Source organism: Carcharodon carcharias, chromosome 10 (genome assembly GCF_017639515.1).
Source record: "Carcharodon carcharias isolate sCarCar2 chromosome 10, sCarCar2.pri, whole genome shotgun sequence".
In the NCBI taxonomy this organism is placed as follows: domain Eukaryota; kingdom Metazoa; phylum Chordata; class Chondrichthyes; order Lamniformes; family Lamnidae; genus Carcharodon; species Carcharodon carcharias.
This window is the reverse complement of record NC_054476.1, coordinates 133,828,229-133,850,904: the sequence shown is the minus strand read 5'-3', so window position 1 is coordinate 133,850,904 and position 22,676 is coordinate 133,828,229. Positions and strand designations below refer to the sequence as shown.

The following is a 22,676-nucleotide window of genomic DNA, read 5'->3' as shown; positions in this document are numbered from 1 at the left end:
CCAATTGAAGAAAGCAACTCAGTTTTCACCTTAGGCCAGAATATTTGTCCTGAGAAACAGTTTGTTTTAAATCTCCATTCTTCTGGGAAGTCATGGATTGTACTTCTGTTTAAAGTGAAAGCAATTTCTTGGTTTGGGTAATATTTCCTAGATTTTATGGTTAAGAATCTATAAAGGCTTTGTCAGAAAAATAGTTTTATTGTGTACCTTTGATAAAGCATTTGAGGGTTATTTTGTAAGATTTTTTCTAACTATGTATCTTTTATCTTGTGTGTTTGAGTATTTTCCCCTTTTTTTTAATAAATATTTTAATTCTTCAAATTTTAAAAGTTATCACTGGAGTCCTGTGCTTTTGTGGTCAGTAGCTTTCCCTCCTCGTTTCCACAATACAGGGAAAATAAATTACGATCAGCAGAGATGGATTTCAATCTGAGATCTGGCTTGCTCAGCATTAGCATCAGCTGCGGTCATTACAGTTGGGGACTCCTGATACTCAATCAGAGAGATGGAAATGTTGATTTTTCAATTATGGGGTTTAGTCTACTTCTATACACCAAAAGTGAATGAAATATGCGGAATAGTTTGCATTCTTGAAGAAGGCTATTAAACAATTAGATAGCAAGATATAAGCATCCTGCAAGAGACCTTCCAAGAATGGAATGAGGAAAGGCCATTCAGTCATGATCAGTTAATAAAAGTGGGTTTCAACAGGAAGAATGGGCTTTTGTCAATCTATTCGTCATTATATCCCTATGGAGCAATAGAGCTAATTAATTTCTTTTATGACTAGTTATTAATTTATTGCTTAGCTAAACCAGCATGGTACAAATAATTGATATAGATGAAATTCATCAATAATTATGAAACTTGCAATTTATCATATCTCAGGTGGTTCAAAATGATTACATGATCTAATAAGTAACAAACAAATAGTTATAATTGATTATTCGCAGCATTGTGCTGAGGTGTAGTGCTCACCTGGGACTCTGAAGGATGCGTCTAGCACATGGTGCTTCCATTTATCTTGTGCAGTGCTAAATTGTTTATTTTATCAGGGTGCTATTTAAAGGCACAATGGGAGTCCAACAACAGACTTTTTCCATTATTTGCTCAGGTAACCTTACAAAATATCTAAAATCTCATTCATCATTTTTCTAATTAACCATTTCGAAGACATACAAAAATATTATTTGTTGGTAAAAGGCTCTGGCTGAAAACTGAAGGTAATGTGCCTCAAGTCTAGGATCATGGAGTGGAATTTTGCAGTTGGCCAGGATTTCCAAATCCCACTGCCCACCACCCCTCACACCCTCTCTGTCTCTCTTTCTTCTTTTAAGACACTCCTTGAAACTGATCTCTAACACAAAGCTTTGGGTCATCGACCCTAATGTCTCTTTATGTGGCTCGGTGTCAATTTTTATTCTACAATGTTCATCTGAAGTGCCTTAGGTTGTTTTATTTGCTAAAACCACTACATAAATTGCCATTGTTCTTGTAGGATCATAAAACATTCTTCATTTACAGATAAGACGCAAAGCCCATAAGGACAGCTCAATGACAATAATGTTGGTGGTTAACAAAGATAAGGGAAAATATGAGCTTCAGTGTAACCCTCCAAGAGTGTATATGCTATGAAGCTGTAATATATTATTTAAACAAATCATGTCTGGGAAGGTGCTCACAAATGTGAGCATACAAACATGCGATTTAGGGGAAGGAGTAGGCCACTTGGCCCCTCGAGCCTGCTCCACCATTCAATAAGATCATGGTTGATGTGAATGTAACCTCAAATCCACATTCCTGCCTACCCCTGATAACCTTTTACCCCCTTGCTTATCAAGAATCTAACTAGCCCTGCCTTAAAAACATTCAGAGACTTTGCTTCCATTGCCTTTTGAGGAAGAGAGTTCCAAAGACTCACAACACACTGAGAGAAAAAAATTCTCCTCATCTCTGTCTTAAATGAGTGATGCCTTATTTTTAAACAGTGATCCCTAATTCTAGATTATCCCACAAGAGGAAACATCCTCTCCACATCAACCCTGCCAAGACCCCTCAGGATCTTAAAGGCTTCAATTAAGTCACCTATTACTCTTCTAAATTCCAGTGGATACAAGCCTAACCTGTCCAGCCTTTCCTTATAAGACAAGCCACCCATTCCTGGTATTACTCTAGTAAACCTTGCCTGAACTGCTTCTAATGCATTTACACCTTTCTTAGATAAGGAGACCAGTACTGTACAGTACTCCAGCTGTGGTCTCACCAGTGCCCAGTGAAACTGAAGCATAGTCTCCCTACTTTCATAATCAATTCCCCTCACAATAAATGATAACATTCTATTAGCTTTCCTAATTACTTGCTGTACCTGCATACTAACCTTTTGGCCAGAATTTTTCTGTTGGCGAGTTGGGGGTGCGGCCCGCTCGCCGATGCGAAAATGACGCGGGATGATGTCGGGGGGAACTCCCCACGTCATCCTGCCCCATTTAAATATTCAGGAAGGCGGGCGGACAGAGAAATCAGTTGTCCGCCCGCCAACCTGTCAATGGCCAATTGAGAGCATTGACAGGATAATTAAGCCAATTAAAGGCCCTGCCCGTCCAACCTTAATGCTGGCGGGCAGGCTAGGAGCCCCAGCGGGCTTCTGAAAAAACATGAAACCTCATCCACTGGCGGGATGAGGTTTCATGTTTGTTTTAACAAACTTTGTGTGATATTTATTAACATGTCCCATCTCGTGTGACATTATGTTAATCATTTTTTTATTTTTCTATTTTTTAAGTTTATAAAACTTTCAGCGTTCTCCCTGAGACAGTTGGGGAATCCCTACAGTTGGGGAATCCCTACCCCCCCAGACAGGAAACACATAGCGCTTCCCGTCGGGTGGCCCGCCCACTCAAAATGGCAGCGGGGATCGGCTGCCCTCCTGCTGCCAAGCCAGTGAGGCCCGTCCACCCATCAAGGGCAAAATTCTGCCCTTTGTGATTCACGCACTAGGGCAACCAGATCCCTTGGAATCTCAGAGCTCTGCAATCTCTCACCATTTAGATAATAAGCTTCCTTTTTGTTCTTCCTGCCAAAATGACGATTTTATATTTGCTCATATTATACTCCATTTGCCAGATCCTTGCCCACCCGCTCATTGAGGTTTGGATAATATTCACAAAACATGCTGCTTTAATTTTATGACTTGTCAATGGTTATTTAAATCCACAAGGTGTGTTACAGGCTTGTTACATATTACCAGTTACTATTTATTCTATACTTAGTCTTTACTCATAATTATTTCATTTTTTCTCTTAGCCACTTGTACAAAAAGTGTTTGTCACAATGAAGCAGGCTTTAAGCAGCTTTTCATGATTTTATGTTATGTTTCCTTTAAAAATGGAGTAATAAGTAACATTATACTACCAAACTGATATCTCTTACTACTCAGGTAATGTGTTTTATTTTATCCTCATTTTAAACTGTGCATTTTTTGGGATGTAAAATAATTGAGATGTAAGCAAAACATAAAGTGTTATTACTAATACTGAAACAAATAGTCATTTGGTAGTATGGAACTTGAGAATTGCAAAAAAAGAAACATGTTGTCAAAGCTTTGTTGCCAACTAATCAGCACTCTCTTCTCATGCAGTATAAATTGTTGTTCCCTTTACATTTGGTATTCTTGCAAATTATCCTGATGAATGCAAGGCAAAAAAGCTTCAACAACATGTCTTTTTTCAGCAATAATCTTGAAACATTGAACGACTGTATTGTGCATGGCATTTAAACTACAGGCCACTGGTGTGTGTATGCCATACACATGTTAGAAACATGTAGAGTGGCCAGATTGTGACATCAATCAGCCTTCAAGACTGATTTGGTGCATAATCTGCCTATTTGGATCTCACAGGTCCATTTAACTATCTCTCATAAGAACCTAAGAAATAGGAACAGCACTTCCTGTCTCCTCTACCATTCAATATGATCATGGCTGACCTTCTACCTCAACACCCACTTTGCTACCCACTCCCCATATCCTTTGATTCTCCAAGAGGCAAAATTTCTATCTTAGCCTTGAATATACTCAATGATGGAGCATCCACAACCATCTGGGGTAGGGAATTCCAAAGATTCACAAACTTCTGGGTGAAGAAAAGCCTCCTCACCTCATTTCTAAATAATCTTGGGACTGTGTTCCCACATATTCTAGACTCTCCAGCCAGGAAAACAACCTTTCAGTGTTTACCTTGTCAAGCACCTTCAGAATCTTGTATGCTTCAATGAGATCATATAAACTCTAGAAAAAATGGGCCCAATTTACTCCATTTCTCATCACAGGACAACACTCTCATTCCAGGGGCCAATCTAATGAATCTTTTCTGTTCCACCTCCAAGGCAAGTATATCCTTCCTTAAACATGGGGATGAAAACTGCACACAATACTCCAGGTGTCATCTCATCAAAGCCCTATATAATTGTAGCATGACCTTCTTATTCTTGAACTCCAATCCTCTTCCAGCAAAGCGCAATAGGTCATTTGCCTTCTGAATTACTTGTTATATCTTTTATATTTGCTCATGGGATGTGGGCGTTGCTGACTAGGCCAGCATTTATTGCCCATCGCTAATTGCCCTTGAGAAGGTGGTGGTGAGCCACCTGTTTGAACCGCTGCAGTCCATGTGGTGTAGGTATGCCCAGAATGCTGCTAGGGAGGGTTCCAGGATTTTGACCCAACGACAGTGAAAGAATGGGATATATTTCCAAGTCAGGCTGATGTGTGGCTTGGAGGGGAACTTGCAGGCGGTGGTGTTCCCACGTATTTGTTGCCCTTGTCCTTCTAGAAGGTAGCAGTTTTGGGCTTGAAAGATGTTGTCTGAGGAGTCTTGGTGAGTTCCTTCAGTGTATGTCGTAGATGGTACACACTGCAGCCACTGTACATCGGTGGTGGAAGGAGCGAATGTTTGTGGGTAGGGTGCCGATCAATTGGCCTGCTTTATCCTGGATGATGGCGAGCTTCTTGAATGTTGTGGGAGCTGCACTCATCCAGGAAGCTGGAGAGTATTCCATCAGACTCTTGACTTGTGACTTGTAGATGATCGACAGGCTTTGGGGAGTCAAGAGGTGAGTTACGTGCCGCAGGATTCTAAACCTCTGACCTGATCTTGTAGCCACAGTATTTATATGGCTAGTCCAGTTCACTTTCTGGTCAATGGTAATCCTCAGGATGTTGATAATGGGGGATTCAGCGATGGTAATGCTATTGAACGCCAAGGGGTGATGGTTAGACTCTCTCTTGTTGGAGATGGTCATTGCCTGGCACTTGTGTGGCACAAATGTTGCTTGCCACTTGTCAGCCCAAGCCTGGATACTGTCCAGCTCTCGCCACATTTGGATTTGGTGAGTATAGCTATGTCAGGCTGTTGCTTGACTAGTCTCTGGGATGCCTCTCCCAATTTTAGCACAAGCCCCCAGATGTTAGTGAGGAGGACTTTGCAGGGTTGACAGGGTTGAGTTTGTCGTTGTCATTTCCAATGCCGAGGTCAATGCCGGGTGGTTCACTCGGTTTCATTCATTTTTTACTTTTCTGTAGCAATTTGCTACAACTGAGTGGCTTGCTAGGACATTTCAGAGAGCAGTTAAGAGTCAATCACATTGCTGTAGGTGTGGAGTCACATGCAGGCCTGACCAGGTAAGGATGGCAGATGTCCTTCCCTGAAGGACATTAGTGAACCAGACAATGGTTTCATGGTCATCATTAGATTTTTAATTCCAGATTTTTACTGAAGTTAAATTTCCCCATCTGCCATGACCCTGTATTGCCCTGGGTCTCTGGATTACTAGTCTTTGTTGTTTCTTCTTTCTTATTTCTTCTACAAGTGTACCCAAATCTCTCTGAGCATCAACATTCAAAAGTTTCACGCCTTTTAAAAAAGTCTGCTTTCCTATTCTTACACTTCCCAACATTACACTCCATCTGTTATCTTGATGCTCTTTTATTTAACCTGCCTATATCTCTTTGCAGCCTCTTCACATTCTTCACACAGCTTACATTCCCATCTAGCTTTGTAATCTTAGCAAACCTGGATACATTACTTTTGGTCTCTTCATCTAAGTTGTTAATATAGAATGTAAATAGCTGAGGGCCCAGCACTGATCCTTGCAGGATTCCACTAGTCACAGCCTGTCAACTTGCAAATGCCACATTTATCCCTACTCTGCTTGCTGTCTGTTAACCAATCCTCTGTCCATGCTATTATATTCCCCCTACACTATACACGATTTTCTTGTTTATTCACCTTATATGTGGCATCATATTTAATGCCTTTTGGAAATCCAAATATACTACGCCTACTGGCTCCCCTATATCTACCTTACTAGTTATACCTTCAAAAAAAATTTGTCAAACACAATTTCCCTTTTCTACAACCATGTTTACTCCAAGAACATAAGAAATAGGAGCAGGAGGGGAGCGTGTGGCCTATCGAGAATGCTTAGCACTCAAATATGATTGTGGTTGGTCTTTGGCTTCAACTCCACTTTCCCGCCTGCACCCATACCCCTTGATTCCCTGAGAGACTAAAAATCTGTCTATCTCAGCCTTTAAATATATTCAATGATGCCGTATCCATAACCCTCTGGGGTACCGAATTCCAAAGATTTACAACCCTTTGAATGAAGAAGTTTCTTCTCATCTCAGTCCTAAATGATTGGCCCCTTATTATGAATCTGTATGCCCTTGTTCTAGATTCCCCAGTAAGGGGAAACAATGTCTCAAGCCCTTTCATAGTCTTGAATGTTTCAATGAGGTCATCTCTCATTCTTCTAAACTCCAGAGAATATCGACCCAATTTACTCAGCCTCTCATCATAGGATCATCCTCTCATCCCAGGGACCAACCTAGTGAACCTTGACTGTATTGTCTCCAATGCATGTATATCCTTTCTTAAATACGGAGACCAAAATTACACACAGTATTCCAGGTGTGGTCTCACCAAAGTCCCATACAATTGTAGTAATACATCTTTATTTTTGTACTCCAATCCCCTTGCAATGAAGACCAACATTCCATTTGCTTTCCTAATTGCTTGCAGTCCCTGCATGCTAACTTTTTGTGAGCCAGTGCAAGTATACCCAACTCTCTCTGAATATCAACATTTACAAGTTTCATGCCTTTTTAAAAATATTCTGCTTTTCGTTTCTTATGACCAAAATGAATAACCTTACACTTGCGCACATTATACTCCATCTGCCACCTAGTTGCCCATTCATTTAACCTGCTCATATCTTTTTGCAGACTCTTTTTGTCTTCCTCACAGCTTGCATTCCCACTTAGTTTTATATCGTCAGCAAACTTAGATACATTACTCTCTGTCTCTTTGTCTAAGTCTTGAATACGTGTCTCTTCGTCTAAATCATGAATACAGATTGAAGTAGCTGAGGCCTTAGCACTGATCCTTGCAGCACTAAACTAGTCCTTGCCTGCCAACTTGAAAACGCTCGATTTATTCCTCCTTTCTATCTGCTCCCTGCCCATTAACCAATCCTCTGCCAATACTAACATATCACTCCCAATTTCATAAGCCCTTATCTTGAGTATTAACATCTTGTGTGACACTTTATCGAATGCCTTTTAGAAATCCCAGTGTTCTACATTTACTGGTACTCCTTTATCTACCCTACTAGTTACATGCTCAAAAAATTCTAATAAATTTGTCAAACAGGATTTCCCTTTTGTAAAACCATGTTGACTTGTTCTAATCATTCTATGCCTTTTGGAGTACATTGTTAAGACTTCCTTAATAATAGAGTCCAACACTGCCAGATGTCAGATTAACAGGTCTACAGTTCCTTGTTTTCTCTCTCCCTCCTTTCTTGAGTAGTGGTGTTACATTTGTTAACTTCCAATCTGCTGGGACTGTTCCAGAATCTAGGGAACTTTGGAAAATCAACATTAGCACATTCGCTATCTCTGCAGCTATCTCTTTTAGAATACTAGGAAGTAGGCCATCAGGTCCTAGGGATTTGTTGGATTTAAGTTCCTTGAGTTTCTCCAGTAGATCTTCTCTGCAAATATTAAATACCTTCACTTTCTTACTCTTAATAGCTCCTCGGTTACCCACTATTTTAGATATGCCACTTGTGTCTTCTACTGTGAAGACAGGCTTAAAATATCTGTTTAATGTCTCTTCCCTCATACCCCAATATAATTTTGCCTGTCTCTGCTTCTGAGGAACCAAAGTTTACTTTAACTACTCCCTTCTTTTTTATATACTTGTAAATGCTCTTGCAATCTGTTTTTATATTCCTGGCTAGTTTACTCATATGTTCTATTTCGCCTTTTAATCAAATTTTTGGTGGCCCTTTCCTGGTTTCTAAAACACTCCCAATCCTCAGACTTACTGGGCAGAATTTTACGACAGCGGGATTTTATGTTCCCGCTGTCGTCAATGGGATTTATAACAATTCTATTGTATTATGATCACTATTTCCCAGTAGATCTTTTATTATGGCATTACTAGTTAACCCTGCCTCAGTGCACAATACTAGACCTAACATAGCTTTATCTCTACTTTGCTCCACAACATAATTGCTCCAGGAAACTGTCACAAGGAAACCTTTATTCCGCGTTTTATGGCCCCGTCCCCGCCAAAATGGAGCCGTAAGATTCTGCCCATTGCTATTCTTTGCAACATTATAAGTCTCTTCTTTTAATCTAATACTTCACTTAACCTCCTTAGTAAGCCACAGATGGATCTTTTTCACTAAGTTTTTGTTTTCCTATGGAATGTACTTTTATTGAACATTTTGAATTGTTTCTTTAAAATTGTTGCACTGTTTATTTACTGCCATGTTTTTTAGTCTATTTATCCAATCAATCTTAGCCAGCTCTCCCCTCATACCTATGAAAATGGCTTTGTTTAAGTTAAAATTTTTGTGATTGGAGTACGTCATTTTCAAATTGAATGTGGAATTCTATTGTATTATGATCACTACTGCACTGGGAATGTCAAATTATGTGCTGAAATCCTGTTGCCTTGAACCTGCAATTTTCTGACTGATCTTAGAAAGTCTAGTGCTATATACAGGACACCTTTAATGTGTTGGTTTTAAATACTATTACAGAAATAGTAATAGTACATTTCCCAGTGGATCTTTTATTATGGCATTACTAGTTAACACTGCCTCAGTGCACAATACTAGACCTAACATAGCTTTATCTCTACTTTGCTCCACAACATAATTGCTCCAGGAAACTGTCACAAAAGCATTCTATAAACTCAGCTTCCAGACCACCTTTGGCCCTGTTTATATGGAGATCGACATCCCCCACAACTATTACATTACCTTTATTCCAAGCTCAAATAATTTCTTGTTTAATGTTCTGTCCAACAGTATAACTATAAGCTGGGCTATAAGCTAATCCCACCAGCATTTTCTGACCCTTGATATTCCGAATCTCCACCCAAACTGATTCTAATCTTCTGAGCCATTTTCTCACTAATGTCCTCATGTCATCCTTTATTATCAGGGCATACTTCCTCTTTTCCATCCTGCCTGTCATCTTGAAATGCTGCGTACTCTGGAGTATTTATTTCCCAACTTTGATCACCTTGTAACCATGTCTCTGTAATGGCGATTAGATCTAAACCATTTAGTTTTATTTGTGCCAAAGGTTCACCTATCTTACTGCAGATACTCCACACATTCTGATAAAGTGACTTCAGTTTTATTTTTTACTACTATTCCCTGCGTGACCCTACTCTCTGATGTATTATTACTGTTAAACTCTGTCCCTTTGTATCCCATCCATTTTGTCTACACCATGTAGATATACTTTCTATTGCCCCAACTTTTATCTTTGCACTTCTAAATCTACCTTCAACCAAACTCTGCCTGCTCATACTACGATTTTCTAAGTGAATTGTTAAAATTTCCTCAAAAATAGATTCCAGCTTTTTCTCTGCCTCTGATGTCAGGCTAAATGGCTTGTAGTTCCTTGCTTTCTCTCTCCCTCCTTTCTTGAACAGTGATGTTACATTTACTAATTTTCAATCCACTGAGACTGTTCTACAATCTAGGGAATTTTGGAAAACTTGAACCAGTGCAGCCACCATCTCTGCAGCTACCTCTTTTAAAAGCTGAGGAAGTAGCAGAATAGGTCCTGGGAAGTTGTTGACTTTTAAGCCCTTAACCTTCGCAAACACTTTTTCTTTGCTGTTACTAATTATCTTAAGTTCATCACTCTTACTGGTTACCCTCTATTTCTAGTATGTAATTTGTGTCTTCTACTGTGAAGATAGACATAAATGATTGGATTTTCACATCCAAAAATATCAGGAATGAATACAGAAATTGGACACGAGTCTGGAAATTTGAAGTTCCCTCTCAAAAAGAGCCTCAAACAACTTCCCATATGCAGGAAGAGGTTTCGGCGAGGTTTGGGTTGTGATCCCAAGGGGGTGTGATGTCAGGGTCACCTTTGATAGGCTGTAGGGATATTCGTATTTCGTCTCCCACAGTATTTTCATTGAGTTGAATGGGCCCTTAGGAAAACCTCCAGGTAAGGGAGTTCGGGAACCTTAAGGGAAGCCTGCTGAGGAGTTGGGAACATTTTGACAGGTAAGTGTTAAATGTTTTGATAACTTCAAATGTCATTATTACATGCTGTCTTATAAGTTAGATGTGCTTTTACTACAATGATTGATCATTGGGCTCGGTCCAAAAAAGTTAAGTTGACCATTACGTTGACCAGCATTGTGTAGGTGTTGAGATTCATTAGAGTACTTTCTTTCATTGAAAAAATTGCCACTATGCATTCAAAACTGTAGAAACCAGTGCTTGAGAACTCTCATATCATGATCTAGTGATTTAAATATCCACAGTGCTTTAACCTTCCAAAAAAAAATAGTCTGCTGCTTCAACTTAGGAAAAAAAGCAGCCACCTGCTCCTGGAATTCTTTTAATGGCAGGCCATCTGGTGTAGCATTGAAAATAAACTAACCATCTGTTCTGTCAATTTCAATAGGCTCCCCTGTTTGGTGCTGAAATGTTTGTTTTGGCAGCTGAGCCCAGTAAGATGGGTTTTGATGTCTTTTCTGAATAAATTAATGTTTGTTTTTCCAACTCAATGACTACTTGAGGGGATTTGACACTTTTCAATGGGCCTGGAGTTTTTCTTTCTGTGCAGCATGACTGCCAGTATGTTTGCCTGACATCTTCATTAGATTGTTAGAGGTTTAGTTCTTTTTCAAACGCATATCAAAGACTTCCCACAGATAGTGCATGACTCCATAAGTATGTCTATTGTGGATACCGGGTGAATAGCTATGGAAGATATATGGAGGCATGAGGATATGAGGGTACATGGGGGATATGGAGGAAGCATGAGGGGTATGAGGGGATAGGGGATATGAACGGCATGGAGGGGGCACAGAGGTGGGCGGATGAGTTGAGGGGGTGAGGGTTGAGGGATTGCTTCTGTTAACATTGCTTTTGTTACAAGCTCCAACAACTGCATGTTTAATGTTCTGTCCAACTCTGTATAAGAATGATATTGAGAGCTGGGTTGATGTCCCCAAGAACCTAGGCAGGCTTTTTAACCTGCCTGTCTCTGCATCTGCATCTTCTGATGTTGCATCTGGCCTGCCTAGGAAGGTGGAAGACCTTTGCCTGCACACATTTCTAGGAGATGAAATATGGTGGTATGGGAGGAGGTGACAAGTTTGGGTTGGCGAAGTTGAGAACTGCCCTGACTTGTATTTTCAGAACCCGAGATGAAAATCCAGCCCAAAATATTTGTTCAAGGTCTCTGCCATTTCCTCATTTTCCATGCTAATTTCTTCCACCTCTTCCTCTAACAGACCAACATTTACTTTAGCTACTCTCTTTCTGTTTATATACTTGTAAAAATTCTTACAATCTATTTTTTAGATTCCTGGCTATTTTACTCTCATATTCTATTTTTCACCTTTTGGTTGTCCGTCCATTGCTGGTTTCTAAAACTCTCCTAATCCTCAGGCTGAATACAATTCTTCACAACAATATAAGTCTCTACTTTTGACTTAGCACTATTCTTAACTTCCCTAGTAAGCCACTGATGCATCTTTCATACTGAGCTTTTTTTAAAAATGGAATGTATTTTTATTGCAATTTTTGAATCATTTCCTTGACTATTATTTATTTATTGTCATACTATATATTTACACTATTTATTTACTGTCATACTTTTTAGTCTATTCATCCAATCAACCTTAGCCAGCTTTCCCTTCATACCCAGAAATTAGCTTTAAGTTTAAGATTCTTGTTTTGGACTTGAGTACGTTGTTCTCAAACTTAATATGGAATTCAATTGTATTATAATAACTTTTTTCCCAGAGGATCATTTACAATGAAATTACTAATTAACCCTGCTTCATTCCACAATTCTATGTCAAAGATACCTTTGTCACTAGTTTGTTCTGTAACATATTGCTTTGAAACTATATTGGAAGCTTCCACAATCTCACTTGCACACTACCTTTGCCAATTCGATTTGTCCAGTCTATATGGAAATTGAAGTCTGTCACAATGATTTAATTGCCTTTCTTACAAGTTTTAATTATCTATTGCTTAATGCTCTGCGTAATGATATAACTAGTGCTTGGGAGCCTATAAAATATTTCCAACAGCGTTTTTGATCCCAATTATTCCTTTTCTCCAGCCATACTAAGCTAGTTCCTGATCTTGTGATCCTCTCTTACTACTGTTTATATACCATCCTTTACTATCAAGGCTGTCTTCAAAATGTTGTGCAAAACATCTAATGACCTCATGCATGTGGTCAACGCCAGTGAATATGATCTTTATCATTCTCTTACCCACTACATCACCAGCCTCTCATGCTGCTCAATGCTCCACACCCACTTCACTCACCCAGCACCAGTCCTTGGCACTCAGGACTCATACCTAATATCCAGATACTTCACTTCACTCTCACAAGCCTAACAATGATGCCAGTCTCACACCCATGCCTTGCTGCCTACCTTCAACTAATCAACTATGGCAGGCACATCCACAAACACAGTGCTACACAACCACTGATATTCTGCCCTCTCTTTTGTCAGACAAGGTGCATACAAAAGAAGGGAGTAGAGAAGAGCTGGAGAGGGGAAAAAGGCACATGCATATCATCAACCCTATGGAAGAGATTGCTTTCAGCAAGATTGTCCCAGCTATGACGGGTCTCGTAGCATCTGACATCATGAAGTACATTAAGGATGATGGTATCTTCCTACCTTATGTCCCTTCTCAATTCCCAGTGCACCCTTATCCTGCAACCTGGCACAATGAGCAAGCTGCTGATGATATGATCATAAGCCTCTTGCTTTCTACCCAACACATTTTCCTTCTTCTAACCCTTCCTTCTGAATTTTTGCTTTCAGGCACAGCAGTCCAAAAAAGGGAGGAAGTGAGGGCGCATCAGCACAGCAATGATGAAGAAGCCCTGTCACTCCATGAGACACTTGAAGCCATCAGCTCGGATACTGACAATGCACCTATCTTGAAGGTTTTTATAAAGTTGGCATCAAAACATGTTGAACCATCTGTGAACGAGTGAGCTGAAGCCAGTCCTGGGGCATAGGATGGTTTGCCTGCCGGCTCTCTGTAGGGAGAGGCGGCAGACAAGTTGTCCTATAGAAGACTCAGATGAAGACCTCGCTCTGGCTAAAAACAAGAGTACGCTGAATGGGCATGCACACTAAGATGCTGGTGCATTGGCCAGCCTGCCATCAGCCTCCTCTCACCGTGAAGGAGTATACAAGGAATAACTTCCAAACTGGTAGGAAATTCCCTAGGTTTTGGAAAAGTCGCAGCAGATTGCAAAACTGCAAATGTAATGGCTCTATTCAAGAAAGGAAAGAGACAGAAATCAGGAAACTATAGGCAAGTAGGCTAACATCTGCCTTTGAAAAATGCTGAACTCCATTATTAAGGAAGGAGCAGCAGGATATTTATAAAATCATATTACAATCAAGCAGAGTCAACACGGTTTTATGAAAGGGAAATCATCTTTGACAAATTTATTAGAGTTCTTTGAGGATCTGAAAAGCAGGATGGATAAAGGAGAAACTATTGGATGTGTATTTGCATTTCCAAAAGACAAAGTGCCAGATAAAATGTTACTACACAACAGTACATGGTGTTGGGTGTGACTTATTAGCATGGAGAGAGGATTGGCTAAATAATGGGATCAATGGGTCATTTTCAGATTGGCAAACTATAACTAGTAGGGTGCCACAGGTATCAATGCTGGGGACTCAACTATTTACAGTCTATATCAATAACTTGGATGAAGGGAACAAGTGTAGACAAATTTGTTGACAATACAATTGCATCCAGAGATGGTAGAGTGGCTTTTTAAAAGGTATCCTATAGTTTCTGCCCACAAAATAAATAGTCATTTTTAATATAAAACAGGATTTTATAACAATACAATGATAGATAGGAAAGCAAATGTGAGGAGGACACAGAGTCTGCAAAGGGATATAGTTAGGTTAAGTGAGTGGGCAAGAATTTGGCCGGTGGAGTATAAGGCAGAAAAATGTGAGGTTCCCTGCTTTTGTGGGAAGAATAGGAAAACAAAATATGTAAATGGAAAGAGGCTACAAAAGGTTCAGTATAGGGAGATTTGGGTGTTTTTGTACATGAATCACATAAAGTTAGCATGCAGGTACAGCAAATAATTAAGAAGGCTAATGGAATGTTGGCATCCATTGCAAGGGGAATGTTATATAAAAGTGGGGAAGTCTCTCTAAAACTATACAGGCCATTGGTGAGACGACACCTACAGCACTGCATACAGTTTTGGTCTTCCTACTGAAGAAGGGATATACTTGCATTGGAGGCAGTTCAGAGAAGGTTCACCAGGTTGATTCCTGAAACAAAGGGGTTGTTTTATGAGAAATTCAGCAAGTTGGGCCTATACTCATCGAAGTTTGGAAGAATGAGAGGTGATCTTATTGAAATATATAAGATCCTGAAGGGGGAGCTTGACAAGTTGATGCTGAGAGGATGTTTCCCCTTGTGAGGGAATCTAGTTAGATTTCAAAATAAGGGATCTCCCATTTAAGTTGGAGATGATGATGGATTTCTTCCCTCAGAGAGTTATTGATCTTTGGAATTCTCTACCTCAAAGAGTAGTGGAGGCTGGGTCATTGAATATATTCAAGACTGAGTTAGACAGATTTTTGATCTACAAGGGAGTCAAGGGTAATGGATGCAGGCAGGAAAATTGACTTAAGGCTACAATTAGATGAACCATGATCTTGTTCAATGATAGAGCAGGTTCGAGGGGCCAAATAGCCTACTCCTGCTCCTATTTCTTATGTTCTTTGGGCATGGCGTGGAACTTGCTCTTTCCACAACCTCTGCTTCATCTCCCTGTTGTGCTGCAAACCCAGAGACACTTTCAGTGCAGCCCCATATGTATTGCAGCCTTTTTGTGCACATGTCAGTCATTCCTCTTTCATCCCTATGAGGATGCGGCAACACCCTTTGGTGAATACACCAAGAAACCCCCAAAAATACTTGAGCATTTTCAGCCACTTTGCAGTGGAAGAAGTTCCATAAATTTTACTTACCTGCAATCAGGGCACCTGGTCCTTAAATAATGTTACTGCCATTTCCCATCTTGCCATTTCATCCTCCAATTTTTTAAGAGTGAATAATGCAGGTGAGACTAAAAGCATCGCTTTGCCATTTAATTTCTTGGCACCTTTCTCCTTTCCATCTCCTGTACCAAAGATAGTGTTGGTCCTCTAGAGAGTGAGCCTGAGGAATTGATAATGGGAAACAAGGAAATGCCAGTGGCAGTGAAGAGGTATTTTGTGTCTGTCTTCACTAGAGAAGAATTAGGGCTGTATCTTCTGGTCGGCAAGCGGACGGTGCATCCGGACGTCACCCAGCATCATTTAGATTTTCAGTTCAGCGGGCGCGCAGCTGAATCGGCTGCATGCCCGCCGAACTGTCAAAGGCCTATTAAAGGCCATTAAAAAAGTAATTAAAGTGATTAATGGACCTGCACGTCCAACCTTAAGGTTAGCGGGCAGGCCAGGAGCCCAGGCAGGCTTCTGAAAAAACATGAAACCTCATCCATGGGCGGGATGAAGTTTCATAAAATTTGTATGAAATCTCTAAATATAAGAAATTGACATATCCCGCCCCATGTGACAGTGGCACGAGGGGACGTGTCAGTAATGTTTATTCTCATCTCTATTTAATGTTTCAAACCTGAGCACTTTGCCTCAGGGAGATCTGTGCGCTCTTTCGCACACATGCGTGAAAAAGTGCACTCCTGGCTCAGGGAATCCACCCCTTCCCCCCCCACTGCCTGCACAGGGAGCACATAGTGCTTCCTCGCGGATGTCTTTCTGGGCGCGCCTTAATTGGCCTACCCACGTAAAATTGTGGCGCGCCCCCAACTGGAGGCGCCGATCAGTAACCTGCCTGCCCTCGCCCACTCCCACACACCCCTCACCCCTGATGGGGGGGGGGGGGGGATGTTGCCCTTAGAAAACTTCCCAAAGATACTTGAAAATCAAGAGGCAAAAGGGAGGGAGGAATTCAAAACAATCACCATCACCAGGGTAAAGGTGCTGGGAAACTCATTAGATGTAAAGGCTGACAAGTCTTCAGGACCAGACAGCTTGCACCCTAGGATCTTATTAGAAGTGGCTGCAGAGATAGTAGAGGCATTGGTTATAATCTTCCAAAATTCCTTTGATTCTGGAAAGGTCCATTCGGATTGAAAAATAGCAAAATAACATTTTTATTCAAGAAAGGAGGAAGACAGAAAACAGGAAACTAAAGGCCAGTTAGCTTAACATCTGCCGTAGGGAAATTGCTAGAATCAATTATTAAAGACGTTACAGGAGGATCCTTAGAAAATTATAATGGGATCAGACAGAGTCAACATGATTTTGTGAAAGGGAAATCATGTTATGCTAATGTATTAGAATTCTTTGAGGAAGTAACAAGCGGTATGGATAAAGGGGACCTGGAGATGTGGTGTACTTGGATTTCCAAAAAGCATTTGATAAGGTGCCACATCATAGGTCACTACACATAACAGTACATTGTGTAGGGGTAACATATTAGATTGATAAAGGATTGGTTAGCTAACATAAACCAGAGAGTGGGGATAAATAGTCCTTTTTCAGGTTGGCAAGCTGTAACTCGTGGAGTGCCACAGGGATCAGCTGGGGCCTCAACTATTTACAATCTATATCAATGAGTTGAATGAATGGGCTGAAGGTATTGTAGCTAAATTTGCTGATGACACCAAGATAGGTAGGAAAGTAAGTTGTGAAGAGGACATGGAGGGCAGAATTTTACGGCAGTGAGATTTTACATTCCCGCTGAAGTCAATGGGGTTTATATTGTCTCACAGCATTTTACAGCCCTGTCCCCACTGAAATGTGGCAGTAAAATTCTGCCCAGAGAGTCTGCAAAGAGATATAGATAGGTTAAGTGAGTGGCAAAAATTTGGCAGATGGTGTATAATGTGGAAAAATGTAAACTTGCCACTTGGAAGAAAAGAAAAGCAGTATACTATTTAAATGAGAGAAATTGCAGAACTTGGTGGTACAGACGGATCTGAATGGCCTGGTACATGAGTCACACAAAGTTAGTATGCAGGTACAGCAAGTGATTAGGAAGGCAAATGATTGTTAGTGTTTATTGCAAGGGGAATGGAATAACAAAGTAGGGAAGTTTTACTGCAGTGTACAGGATTTTGGTGAGACCACATCTGGAGTACTGGGTACAGTTTTGGTCTCCTTATTTGAAAGAAGCATATAATTGCATTCGAAGCAGTTCAGAGAAAGTTTACTCGATTCATTCCAGGGATGAACGGCTTACCCTATGAAGAAAGGTTGAATAGGTTGGGCCTATCCCAATTGGAGTTTAGGAGAATGAGAGGCAATCTTATTGAAACATATAAGATCCTGAGGGCCTATCAGATTGGATACTAGGAGGATGTTTCCTCTTGCGGGGGAGACTAGAGCTCAGGGACACAGTTTAAGAATAAGAGGTCTCCCTTTTAAGACTGAGACGAGGAGAGTTTTTATTATTTCAGAGAGTCGTTAGTCTGTGGAATTCTCTTCCCCAGAAAGCAGTGGAGGCTGTGTAATTGGATTTATTCAAGGCAGACAGGAAATTGGAGGTCAGACCACAACCAGATCAGCCATAAGCTTATTGAATGACGGAGCAGACTTGAAAGGCTGAATGCCCTACTGCTGCTCCTACGTACTATGTTCCAATGTACTAATAGCTCCAGCAGTGGAGGATCAGAAAATCTGGGAGTCCCTTCTTTTGCCTTTTGCTCCATTTTCTGTGCTTTTGCTTCTCTCCAAGTTTTGCACAGGCAGCCTGCAGCAACTTCTGTATAATAAGTGCAGCTCCCGTTTAAGAGTGAAGGCTGCCTTTCAGACATGAAACAGGTGCTAGCCATGCACACTGCTGAGCCCAATTTTGAGCGAGCAGCCAGTAAGCACTCCATTCTGCACTGGACTACATGCTGAAATAATTTAGATGAGGAGGCAGCATGAAGTTTGTATGCTACATGCCTCAGCAGGACTGCGAGTCATGACCCCTAAACCCGAAAACAGGGCTTGGCAAATTTTTCAACTTAACAAAAACTCTTGTTTGTTGCGTGTTAAAAAATTGAAAATGATTATGCAAGTTACAACAGCGCAATCATATTTTGATTTAAAGTCTTTTGCCTAGAAATCAAAAGCACAAATCACTGAGCCAATAAAATCTGAAAGCAATTACCAATACTGAGTGTTATTCTTAATGGAGAACAATAAATTATTTTAGAGAATGGACTGTCCCAATCCGTCAATATGCTCATGTAACTCGCATCATATTACACAAGGGGTGTGATTCTGACAACCTGTTCCTGGTACATCCTTGGTTAAAAGCAATGCAGGCAGCCTGCTGCAGTCAACCGATGAGCTGTCAGAACTATTGCTTTCTTTAGGGTTGTCACACTAGCTACAGCACTGTCAGGTTAAAAAAATCACCAAATCTGTCTAGCACGAGGATAAAGATGAGTGCATCCATGTGTAACTTGTCTAGTAACTCAAATTGTTTACGCCATTAAGATTCAGATAAGAACAGTCAGGCCATGTGTTTATCAGAGCATGGAGTAAGTGCAGCTGGACAATTCTTTTCAAAGCACTCAGCGAAAGCCTCTTTGATATACTGAAAATGAACCATGACTGGTGAGGCATCTTCTCTTAATGAACTGTAGTGAATTTCACAATGCTTGCAACAGAAGGTATCTGCCTAGATCACTGGAAACTGCTGAGTACTGCTCCACCTCTTTCCTGCTTAATACCTTTACTGATTTAAAACAGGTCCAAGCAGAGATTCAAGGCCCAGAAATATAAGTTCACCCAAAAACAGGTGGGCAGGAGCCACAGGGATCAATTGTAGAATGGATAGGCCCAAGGCCCATATCATCAGGTCAGCAAGCTATGGACATTAAATAGGTGTTCCCTAGGCACTTCGTTTAGAAGGGGACTTGAAAATCAATTTGCATGTCGCCATTAGCAGCCCTCATACAGGTTTTTAAAGGGACACAACAAAGGAGGAGGCCAATCTGGAAAGAGGGTAGTGGTGTCCATGAAGGAGTATAGCTGTGATCGGGAGGGAGGATATCGGTAAACAGGAGGATATAGGTAAATGGGAAGGAGGTTACTGGTGATTGTACCATGCAAGTGGGGGGTAGAAGTGATTGGGAGGGAGGGTAGAGGTGATTGGGTGGAGGGTACAACTAATCTGGAGTAGGGTAGCTGTGATCAGGGAGGAGGGGAGCAGTGATTGGATGGAAGGGTAACAGTGATCAGGTGGGAGGGCAACAGTGATTGTGAGGGAAGGTAGTAGTGGCCAGAATCAAAAGGGTACCATTGGTGGTGGCATCTAGGATTGAGGGGATTGGGAGGTACTGTTGTCATTGAGATTGGAGGGCAGCTTAATGCTCGTTTTTAAATTCCTTCAAGGTATTGGTCCTCTTCTACCCCCTCCAGCCTACAATCCTTTACCCCAAGTATCTGTTCATCCAACCTTGGCCACTTTGCATTCCCATCTACCTTCAACCTACCATTGTTGACTGCCTTCACCCAGCTTGGCGCCATGTTCTAGAATGACCTCCCTAAACCCTTCTCCTTCTCCACCTCTACCTTAAAATCTATCTCTTTGTCCAAGCTCTTGGTCATTCCTCCACATATCACATTCTGTCTTGGCAGCCAATTTGTCTGAGTACACCTCTGAATGCCTGGGGACATTTTTATACCTTAAAAAGTATTATATAAATGCAAGTGTTATTAATCATAATTGTTAAATAAATATGCTTGTGCATACAGCTAATGATGATTTGCAATTTATAATCTATTGTGGCCTTGGTCTACATATCATATAGACCAAACATTTGCCCTGATGCAGTAGAGGAGTAGGAAGACATTTAGGATGATATCATTGTGTCTGTTTACTTTAACCTCAGTAGCAGAAAGTGATGCATCACTGCACATCTTTGCTCTTTTCATTCAGAGGATAGGAAGCATATACCATGATGTCTACTAAGTAGACATTCCTGCTGCTTCTGGCATTCTATAAGTGGCATGGGGAGACCCGTCACTGAAACCTGGGGGCCTACCTGCGGGGTTGGGGGTGTGGAATCTTCTGGTCGAGCAGTGTGGCCCATGGAGGGACCCGTTCAACTGCAAAGGCCACCCGTGTGGTAACACACCCTCTTCCCTCACCAACCATCTCCCCCACTCCTCACCAGGCCTGCCTGAGTGACCATGGCAACCCCGATTCCACTTATCTTTGTTCCAGGGCAGCGTCCGTGATGCTGCTCTGGACTGGATGCAATCCCAGCAGTGGTCATTGCTTTTGGCAGCTCTTGAAGGAGGGATGCTGCCGCTTATAGGGATGGGAGCCATGATACCAGGCAGTTAATTGCTTGATTGCTACAGAATTGGGCTGGGGCTTCCGGAAATGGCTAAGGTGGAGTTTTCCCAGATTTCCAGCTCGTCATTGGGGCCACTGTCAAAATAAAGCCCACTAACTGTTTCTCTCTGCCAGACCTGCAGACTAATTCCAGCATTTTCTATTTAATTTCAGATTTCCAACATCCATTCTATTTTGCTTTTGTATAAACTCCTAACATAATTAGGTAACTCAAATCCATAAAAGATCCAATTCTTCTTAAAATGATACACTAATATAAAACATTTTCTACAATAGCATCAATGGTTTTGAAGGCTCAGTTAGCAATACATTCACTTTTATAATATGTCTGCCATTACAATAAGAAAACAGATAACTGTACTGCCAGCTCATTAGAAATTTCATTGGCACATGGAAGCTGGTGAGCAGGACATTGCATGTGCGTTTATACAGAATGCTGCTTTATTTTGAGCAATGTGTGGAATAAGTGAGACGGCATAACTTAATCTTATACACAATACTTTAAAAACAGGTACTGATGTTGCACGTATTTGCAACCTAAATGCAACACTAAGTTCCAAAATTGTAATTTACTGTACACAATAAAGTTGAGATGTAATCTCTAGGTGCTTCTGACTGATATGAACTACTTCTAATCAAGAAGTTCTCAAGTAATTATGTTACATCTTTGTAAAACATACGTCAAATTGTCCCATTTGGATCATGGCAGACACCATGTTTGCTATGGCTATCACCTTAATGTATAATGGAAATACTGACACTACATCCACTTTCTTAAGTGTAATCAATCTGTTATTGTGTGAACAAAACAAATTAATTCAGCTGGAAATACTTGCTCACAATTCATGCTATGATCATTGTCTCACAGTTCAAGTGAAGTTACCTTAATAATATCCTCATTAGTTGATCTGCACTCAACAAAGGGTGACACATCTGTGATGATGCCATTCATTTCCACAGCAACAACCTTTAGAGGAATGGCCACTGTTCTTCCTGTCAGTATTGCAGTGTTGATGATCTCAGTATCCTGGAAAAGGAAGAAAATAGCATAATGTTAATCTTAAGTTCATTGTCTTCACATGTTGACCAGACTGGGTTATAAACCAGCAAGCTGTAGATGTTGTATTCAGTTTTTGGTTTATTGATTTTGTGCACTCTGGAATAGCTGTAGATTTAAGGTCAAGTGAGTATGATACAGCTTCAATACTAGAACACAAGAGATAAACCTCCTCAGGTTTCTGAGAATTGTTTGCTCTCTCACCATTTTGAAGTTTTTCTCTCCCATTAACATTCATCAGTCCCTAGCAGAGAAGGTAAAAACACAACTGGCCAATAACAGGTAAGGAAGATTCGTGTGAGGCGAATAACTCCAATTTCTTTCCGATTGTGAAGAAGCATCAGCCAGCCATCAAGTTCTGCTTCTGACAACATGATTTGAAACTTGCCATTTGAGGAACACCGTGTCTCCTGACAATGCAATATAACCATGCAAGATGGCCACCGGTACTCATGTGCCCACATGCAGAAATCCAATGACATCATTACTGGAGACTGCAGCCTGGAACTCAGAGTGGCAGGAGGAGGAGAGTGAGGGGAGGCAATATAGTCTAACACTCACAGCAATTTACAATCCACTCACATTACCAGGATAGTCAGACAGAGTTTAGAGATAC

The 22,676-nt window shown here is 40.8% G+C and overlaps 1 protein-coding gene across 1 annotated transcript in view; it reads right to left on the bottom strand.

The window, feature by feature from the left end:
- LOC121282879 (transmembrane protein 132E-like) overlaps nt 1–22,036 on the bottom strand; it is a gene marked incomplete at its 5' end in the record, with an annotated part of 273,661 nt that extends 251,625 nt beyond the window's left edge. The window contains one exon of the mRNA XM_041196691.1: nt 21,887–22,036. Within this exon, the coding sequence (XP_041052625.1) occupies nt 21,887–22,036 (150 nt within the window). The remainder of the gene's footprint in view (nt 1–21,886) is intronic.
- Between the last annotated feature and the right edge of the window lie 640 nt (nt 22,037–22,676).